Genomic DNA, 10,000 nt, shown 5'->3' on the forward strand with positions numbered 1-10,000 from the left:
TGTGTGTATGTGTGTACAGGACTATTAATATGCAAAAGAAAACTACACCATATATGAGAAAGAAATAAGAATAATTTAGGAATATATTCGGGAGATTTCAGTAACAGATAGAAGGTACGAGAAAGAGGTATTTCAGATATTTCTCTCTACTGAATATCAACAAATTCTCTTTCCAATATTCCGAAACTTTTTTTTCTGAAATGTAATATCATTGAGTTCCTGTGTTTGTTTGATTTGACTCTAATTTTAATAAAAAAAAAATCAAATATTCGAAAAAGTTTCGTTTTAGAAATTCTAATAGAGAGAATTGTCTGAAGACTTTTTTTTTGGGGGGGGTAGAATGTGGAAAGAAAAAAGCAATTTTCTACGTATGTATAAGCCAGTTTTTTTCTACAAAACTACATCCCAAATCTAATTTCAGCTTCTAGATCTAGCGAATCTAACTTGTGTACATGTACTAATTTCACTACTTGGTTACTAGAAAGTTAAGACTAAGTGTGCATTCCTTTGATAATGATAGAAAGAAAAATAGGATTTTTTTTTTTTTTTTTTGTAGTAAAGATGTGAGTTGTTTGTGAGGAACCGTAGGAGATGGACATGGAGAAGGAAGAGGATAAGGGAGAAGGAAGAAGGATTTTATTTTTATGTTTGACATTCCGTCTCATGCTACCTCTGGGCTGTCACACAAAGCAAGGGACGGTGAACAGTACCCAAGAACGAGAGGAACAGACATTAAACAAACTTTGAAATAGAGAGAAAACGTGACACCAAAAAGTTTGGGAGGGGGGAAGTAACTATATTAAATATTAATGATTAATCTTTTAATCTATTTAGAAACACTTGGACTAATAACAACTACCACAAGTGTTGTGATTAATGTCATTATCGGTTATTTTCTTTTTTTTACTCACTAGCTGAGTACAAGCATGGAGAAGACATTTTGAGAACAACCCCCACAAGTTGTAGACCTGTGGCAACTGTACCTTGTCTTCATATTCGGTCGTATTCCGTTTACAGAAGTCGAGGATTATTTTTTTGATAGTGGCGGCGTTATGCCTTATAATGGGCAGTGTCAGGGAGAAGGGGCTAGGGGTGGATCTGGCCATATGTGCACACGCCATGTTATCACAGAGTTGCAGCCACGCACACGTACGTACACACACGTACACACACGCACACACGAATATATATATATATATATATAATATATATATATATATGCATATATATGTATGTATATATATATATATATATACATACATATACGTATACATATATACATATATATATACATATACATATACATATACATACATATATTCACACAGACACATACACACACACACACACACACACACACACAAACACACACACACACACACACACACACACACACACACACACACACACACACACACACACACACACACACACACACACACACACACACACACACGGAAAGATGGGTTTGAGTTAGTCATAATGTATAAAAGGGCATGTAATTTTTTAGCCAGTCTAAAATGAAGCAAAACTGTGTACCTGTATTTATTATCTGAAGCAGTGTAATGAATATATATCATGGTCTTATATATGGCAAGCTATGTACAGTATATTCCTTCATTCTAGTAGATCTCAAGGCTAAGCTGGAGATATGTCTGGCATTATTTGATATATATATATTTGTAACTACTGACTGCAAAACAACATTACGTGGGCAAACATCTACTTAGATCAAGACTTAATTCAGGTATGCGTTGAGTACTACAAATGTGACTGTAGCGTCTTGAAATTGAATATTGTGTAATAATATTGTGAATGGTAAAGGACAGATGTACAAGAAATACAATCAGGTGTGCAGAAGGTAAAAATAAATCAAAGAGAAAAAAAACAGAAAGTCCGATTTTCATGTGGTCATTATTGGAACCTGTGCTAGGCTAGGAATCCGCCAAACTACTTGATGCGTTAAGACTTCTAAAAGGTGAGATTTTTTTTCTTTTTTTAGTTTGTGGGTATTGAGGCTAAAGGTGGGTTAAAGTCTACAGTTAGTTCTTCCGGTTTTTTGGGGGAAGGGAGGGAGAAAATGGTTGAGGAAATTTACTTGATACCTGAGTAAAAAGAATCTACGAAGTCAGAATTTCTCGAAGACTACAGAGATGTGGATAAGGATAAAGTTACGATCTTTTTTGGAGTATAGGAGCGGGTACAGTCATTTAGCGTGGGTTTTATGAAACATGGAGGGTACGACATATATATAACATTATCTAAACGTATCTAAACGTATCTAAACGTACATGTCCATCCTGTGTCTCTAGCAGGAGGGTTAAGCAAATAAATCATTTCAGTACACGTAAAGATATATAATCAATATTCCACAATATACTAAAAGTGATTTTAATTAATATAAAAAATTCACTTGAAAAGGTCCCTATACTTGAAATATATGTTTCCAAAAATCAAAATCTAATATGTTTCCAAAAATCTAAATCTAAACCAGTCCGGATATAATCATGTAGTTGGCAAAACAGTCAGAAAGAACAGAAAAAGAAGAAATATTTTTTTAATCTTTGGTAGAAAATGACAGTAATCTGAAGAACTCATATTATTAATGAAATCTGGTTTAATTAATTTGGAAGCTATGAGACTATTAGAACAAGCTTTTTGAAAGAAAATAGATAATTTTTTTTTTTTTTTTTTTTTTTTTTTTTTTTTTTTTTTGAGAAGAATGAAGTTGAAGCCGGGCGGAGTTTTCTTGAAGAAAAGTTTGCAAGAGATTCTGCACGAGAAGAGGAAGCTGAGAGCCTCAGGGTGTGACGACAGTGCAAGAACTTACCTAGTACTTCGTGGGGACGAATTGGCGTCCATTTGTTTGAACTTTTGGAAGGGGGAAACATTTTTGGTCGTAGTTGTTGTGCCATCTGAAAACGAGATTACAAAGGATTACAAAGGAGGAACATAGCGACAGGAGACCCTTTGGTCCATAGCTAGGTCGAATGCGAAAAAAATATATAATAATGATAAATAAATAAAGATTATAATATAAATGATGAAACAAATAATTAAATGCATAGGTATAGTTAAATAATAAACAAACAGGTAAATAGTAAATAATGATAAATTGACAGATAAATATTAACAAATGAAAATCAAGCAAATAATAATAAACAGACAAATAATAACAAACAAATTAACATGATAAAGCTCCCCCTCATTCCCCTTCATATGAGGGTAGCCCACTCGCAACGTTCACTCAGTCAAACGACCCAGTGACCAACCTCTTCCCATCTCAATAATAGTGTTATCACATTGGGCAAAATTTCCTCCGACTGTTGGAGGAAATCGGCAGCATCCCAAAGATTTCGGGAATGAATCTGATATGCTGAGGGAAAATCAATTTCCTCAAGCATATCAAGTGACAATCTATTTTTGGCGATAAAAACAAAATAGTTTGACATAGTGATTTTATGGTGGTACCGCCAATTAATCGGGAATTGAAGGAAAAATAGCCCAGTGGGATAACCCTTAAACACAAAATCAATATCTGAATATTAGTATAGATTAAAGTTATCTTATCTCATTAATTCAATGCTAGGCAAAATCAAAACCATTTTCTGTATAGCTACAAAAAAATAACATCATGAGGGTATTATCTATTATTTTTTTATGAAATAAAGAATAATAATAATTTTGTTTTAGGTGTCAAAAACCTTGGGTATTTCATGAATATTACTAATTTAATCTGACGTCTGATAAATAAATAAAAACTGACTAATTTACCTTTGATTGTGGAAGAACTTCTCATGGACGAGGAAGTAGAGGAGGAGGAGAAACCATAGGTACTTTTATGGCCAGTCACTGAAAGAGAGAAAACGTAAAGATTAAGGGATGACTACAAATAACGGTGCAATGGTCTGTCACTGATTTGAAGAATCTGATATTAGTATAGTGATGGTAATGATTTAGATGGATAGTTCTTATGTACAAAGTATTCACATATATCATTCTATTAACTAACACTAATGTGTTGTGAGCAAGTAGCTCAGTTAAGTTAGCTCAAAGGAGAAAGTATTCTAACCGGTTGATTTGTATAGAAGTACAGACAGAAAATTATGTTCAGTATGTATATACAAGCAAATGTTTTCACATAGTCATGGTTAGGCTTAGGTCATCATATGTGAAGGACATATGCATACGAGAGGTGAATATTAAAAAAAAAATGTTTGAGAACCAGTATTCTATATAATAAATCATTGTGGAACGTATTAAAAACAGATGTGAATCCAAACGTAAAGTGTTTTGGATAATTTACATCATAAAAGTAGATAAACCAATGAATAAAATAATCATAGTTTTTGGTCATTATTTTGGCTTCACAAAAAAAAAAAAAAAAATCTCTGCAACAGAAATCTCTGAAATCCAGACATCTCAAACTATCGAAACAATCCGAAATTTTTTCAAAATTTCGGAAACTTCCGTTCTAAGACTCCTTGACTTAAGAAAATCTCAAATAAAGAGAACTACCTCTACAGACAGAAAAAAAAAAAAAAAAATCTCAAGACACATCACAACACATCCCCAGCCGAGTTACCTTCAACTCTTTGGTCTTTTCTTGCGAAACCGAAGTTTGGAGAGGCGGGAGCTGACCTGACGCTTTGAATTCTCGGCCCGAAGCAGATTGGGACGTGTGGTCCGCTTGTCGAAGAATTCCCGACGGGAGTGATGGGACGTCCATTCACGTCTGCTTTGGCAATATTACGAAACGCTTACGTCATGGAGGAAGGCTTAAGGTATCGCTTACACAAGCACAACACGGATTACCAAGGTCATACTGGGTCACGTTGTGATGTTTAAGCTTGTGGTCTCAGGAACACAGGGTAAGCTATACCTCATATTAATTATCATTATGCACGTATGTATGAATATTCATATACACACGAGCAGAAGCAAATGTACATGCGCGCGTGCACACACACACACACACACACACACACACACACACACACACACACACACACACACACACACACACACACACACACACACACACACACAAACATATAAAAACAAACACATATACACACACACGCACACACACATACACACACACACATAGAAACACACACACACAAACACACACACATACACAAACATACAAACACATACACACACACACACACACACACACACACACACACACACAGTACATTCATATACAGAAACACATACACGTGAACACACCCATGCACGCACTCATACACAAATATATAGTCATACACACAAGCATACTGATATGATCAAAATACTATATATATAATGTATGTATCAAAATGTACACACACACACACACACACACACACACACACACACACACACATGTATATACATATATATATATGTATACGTATATATATATATATTATATATATATATATATATATATGTATATGTATATATATACAGTATATGTATATATATATATATACACAGAATATGTATACATTAGTGTGTGTGTGTGTGTGTGTGTGTGTGTGTGTGTGTGTGTGTGTGTGTGTGTGTGTGTGTGTGTCCTGTGTACGTACAAACAGTATAGCGCAGATCACTCTCCTCTGATCATAATCACTATGTGAGAACAATTCCGGCTAGAGACATCAGACGCATAAAGACATGGACAATTTGTTTCACTTTCTTCCGACTTATTCCTTTACACTCCTGAATCAACGTTTATAATATTCCAGCTAGAGTGTTGGTGGTTGAGACCATATTATATATATATATATATATATATATATATATATATATATATATATTGTCACTTGTTACGTGCTAGCGGAAATTCGAGTCCTTAGCTGTACCACGTATCAACTTCTGCATGTATGCCTCCTCGAGTTTCCCGATGTTGATGGCTTAGAGTTAAAGTGAATTGTAGTTGATATATATTATACATATTATATATGTATATATATATATATATATATATATATATATATATATGTATATATATATATATATATGTAGTTCCTGAGAATGAGTGATACATGGAACCAGTATCTTCACTACATCGATGATTCGTATCACTTTGCCATAACAATTATTCAACATTCTTCTGGAGTAGAAAGGAACTGCCATACTCCACAATTGCTCATAAACACAAATTCTGAGGAAGTGCAAAGATGGGCCAAGCTCTTGCGTCGTTGTCCGTCCGTTTCGTTCTCGTGTTTGCTGTATGTGTGTATTTCACCATGGTCTTGGATCATGTGTTGGACTCGTGATCGACAGTTATTTCTCTCCCGGAAGAGAGCTCAGAGCTCATATATGGCCGATCTATGGGTAATGCTGTGACCTTACACGCACACGCACACCCAACTCCTGGACCACGAGAGCTGGAGTAACGACTCGAAGCGCAGCGATACTGAAATTATTTCAGCCCTGAGCGGGATTCGAACCCGGACCGCCGTAGTGGCAGTCGGGAACTCTACCAACCGCGCCATTGAGTCGTGTGTGTGTGTGTGTGTGTGTGTGTGTGTGTGTGTGTGTGTGTGTGTGTGTGTGTGTGTGTGTGTCAGTGTGTCTATATCTAAGTATCAAAGTAAACACTATAACGCATTTGTTTCACAAAAGAACCGATGTATTTACCAGGAATTGTAGCCACGCACAACATGATGTCTATATGTCTTTTCTTTTGTCTAATTTCTACAATACGATTGTCTTTTTCCTTTTACACCACTACTTGTAAAAGATTTCCAACTCAAAGTCAAAGTTCCAAAGTCTCTGTATTTGATCTTCCCAAAGCTGATGTTTTTTTTCTGGACACGTCACAAATGGTTATTTAGTTTCTGGTCAAAGCACGACTTGGCGGAAAACAAAAACCTCAGCAGTTAGAGGAGGATGGCGTATGTAAATCTTCGAAACCCCAGCAATGTCCCGTGGGTCCTGAAGGTCTTCTGTTCCTCGCTTGGTCGCGTCCAATCACGATGACCCTCCGTTGGGTGGTGTTCTCTGCACGAGAGCCGTTAGAAGAATGATTCTAGCGCAGCTGCGTCGGGCGGATAAATACTCTGTTGTTCGGTGTGTGTGTGTGTGTGTGTGTGTGTGTGTGTGTGTGTGTGTGTGTGTGTGTGTGTGTGTGTGTGTGTGTGTGTGTGTGTGTGTGTGTGTGTGTGCGTGCGTTCGTGTGTGTGCCCGCGCGCGTGTACATGTACAAGTATGTAGGTATATGTGCGTGTTTGTACGCCCGTCCGTCTGTCTGTATAACTACATGTTTGCCAGCAACATGGCCTGTGCGTAAGATCGTACCTGGGGATTGTGAGCTATTGTACGTCAGGGCGACCTTGTTCTACCTGGCGACCGGGTCTGACATATGTCACCGCATTGCCCCCTTTGCGTCGTTATTATCATATATTTCTTTTATCTTTTGTAACCTAGAAACCCATCGACCTCCTTTTCTGCTTGCTATATGAAGTGACAAAGACGTTTTACTTGTCACTGAGTCCCTTCTCCTCCTCCTCCTCTTCCTCCTCCTCCTCCTCTTCTTCATCCTCCTCCTCATCTTCTTCCGCTTCATCTTCCTCTTCTTTCTCTTCCTCTTCTTCTTATATTATCACACATGATGCCACTACACTCCTCTAGTATATAAAACCTTAGTATATGTACAAAGCATGCTGGTGTAATCTTGAATAGTATCTAAATAAATACATATCTTAATCTAGAGAAACTACCCTTCCACGTATCAGAAGGTGTGAGGGAGAGGCACCTAGATAAACCTGCCTGGAAAATTAACTGAAAAATATCTACAGCGACATCGCCAAGCTAAGAAGTAAAATAATCTGGAAGTCTCCCAGTCTCAGCAGTGGCAATTTACGAGCTGCTGATGACGTCATGTCTGGCACAGTTTTTCTTTGATCTTCCCGTTTTCTTTGCAGTTTTAGCGAATCTTTCCCCCATCCACCTGGTTTTTAGTCATGCTTGGCTGATTCGTAAATTAAGGAAAAACATCTGGCAATTTGCTCTAACAGACGCTCGAAGAAGATAATCACTGCTTTATTTTGGTATTGTATTACGCCTAATCAATGATCCGTAACATTATTATAGGAGGAAACACTGCCTTTATACATAAATATATATATATATATATATATAAAAGTACGTAGGAAAACACGTGTGTACTGTATACATATGTGTATATACATATATATATATATATATATATATATATATATACACGTGTGTGTACATACATATATACAAACACACACACACACACAGACATACACACACACACATACACAGACATACACACACACACACAAACACACTGTGTTAGGAGAGAGGGAAAGAGAGAGAGAAAATGAAGAACAGGAAGAAGAATAAGAGGAAGAGTAAAGAGGAGGTTGAAGAAGTGGAAGAGGAAGAGGAAGAGGAAGAGGAAGAAGAAGAAGAAGAAGAAGAAGAAGAAGAAGAAGAAGAAGAAGAAAAGACAAGAGGAAGAAATATGAATAAGAGGAAGAATAAAGAAGATGTTACTCTCATTAGAAATAAAAATGAAAAAATAAACAAATATAACAAGAATAAAATAAAGGAATACAAATCTCTTTAGCTAACATCATTCCTTTTTCGACGCGATGTATAAACACCCACAAATTACTCCTCTACACTTCTTCCCTTCACCACTTTTTCTCACAATTAATTGGTTTACATTCGTTGCTTTATCCACCTCCATCTAACACCATCGAACGCCTTTTAATATTCTTTACATCTCTCTCCTCACCTTCTCCCATCGTGCGTAAAATTCTTCCTTGTTTATCTCGGTGTTTATCACCATCCTAGCATCTTGTCCTAAATCCTAGGATCCAGGACTTCCTACTTATTTTATACGTCTCATTTTAGCTTTGCTATTTTCTATCCTGCTTCTTTATCCTAAGTTCTAGAGCAGCGTTTCTCCAACAGAGTTCCCCGGAACCCTAAGGTTCCGCAAAAGGTCCCTAAGGTTCCGCAAAAGGTCCCTAAAGTTCCGCAAAAAGTCCCTAAGGTTCCGCAAAAGGTCCCTAAGGGTTCCGCGAGAACAAGTGAGATAAGCTAATGCACTTTTGATTTTTCATTTGATTTCATATACGTAATATAATTGAACACGCACGACATATTCTTGGTTATTGTAATAATGTAATATAGACATCATCCTATCTAACCTATTATTACGATGAAAATAAAATGAGAAAGATATGGTATATGTGTTTTTTTGTTGTTGTTTTTTGCGCAGGGTTTCCTTGAGACATGCAATTTATTTTAAAGGTTACGCAAGGGTAAAAAGGTTGAAAAACGCTGGTCTAGAGCCTAGAATTGTTCAATTGTTTTTATCTATTCCATCTGGGCATTAGTATTTTCTATCCTGTGTTTTTATCCTTTCGTCTTCTCGTGACAATAACTTCTTGCTGTAGCTTCCATCGTCTGTTGTGGTCTTCTTCAATCACAAAGAAAAATATTGACAAAAGGATAAAAAAAAAAAAAAAAAAAATTGGGCTAAACATAAACTTCATTTTGAGGTCACTCGTACAAGGTTGCGCGATAAGAGACGGACGTACCATTTAATGCCCTGACGGAGGAGGAGGAGGAGGAGGAGGAGGAGGAGGAGGGGTATGAGGAGAGGAAGCTCTCAAAAGCTGAGTGCCCGACAGACACGCCATAACAAAGAGGGGTAGAGGAAGGGCAGGAGGAAGGAAGGAGGAAGGGGAAGAGGAAGGTAGTAGAAAGGGGAGGTGGAGGGTTTTGGAGGAAGAAGAGCAGGAGGGGAGGAGGGACGGGAGAAGGGAGGGGAGGAAGAGGGGAGGAGGAGGAGAACAAAGAGGGGTAGAGGAAGGGCAGTAGGAAGGAAGGAGGAAGGGAAAGAGGAAGATAGTAGAAAGGGGAGGTGGAGGGTCTGGGAGGAAGAAGAGCAGGAGGGGGAGGAGGGAGGGTAGACGGGAGGGGAGGAAGAGGGGAGGAGGAGGAGAACAAAGAGGGGTAGAGGAAG

At 37.4% G+C, this 10,000-nt stretch overlaps 1 protein-coding gene across 15 annotated transcripts in view; it reads right to left on the minus strand.

Moving 5' to 3' along the window:
- LOC143035894 (uncharacterized) overlaps nucleotides 1-10,000 on the minus strand; it is a 359,986-nt gene that overhangs the window by 13,419 nt on the left and 336,567 nt on the right. For 8 of the 15 annotated variants that reach the window (XM_076203071.1, XM_076203077.1, XM_076203075.1 and 5 more), the window contains 3 exons: nucleotides 4,586-4,735; nucleotides 3,775-3,852; nucleotides 2,831-2,915 (listed from right to left, as the gene is read on the minus strand). In XM_076203071.1, coding sequence (XP_076059186.1) covers nucleotides 2,831-2,915; nucleotides 3,775-3,852; nucleotides 4,586-4,735 — 313 coding nt within the window. Of the gene's footprint in view, nucleotides 1-983; nucleotides 1,099-2,830; nucleotides 2,916-3,774; nucleotides 3,853-4,585; nucleotides 4,736-10,000 lie in introns of those variants that run through there. The other 7 variants (XM_076203080.1, XM_076203079.1, XM_076203072.1 and 4 more) reach the window with 3 other exon arrangements.

The sequence above is a fragment of the Oratosquilla oratoria genome, chromosome 19 (genome assembly GCF_046742065.1).
Source record: "Oratosquilla oratoria isolate Oo_2021 chromosome 19, ASM4674206v1, whole genome shotgun sequence".
NCBI classification, from domain to species: domain Eukaryota; kingdom Metazoa; phylum Arthropoda; class Malacostraca; order Stomatopoda; family Squillidae; genus Oratosquilla; species Oratosquilla oratoria.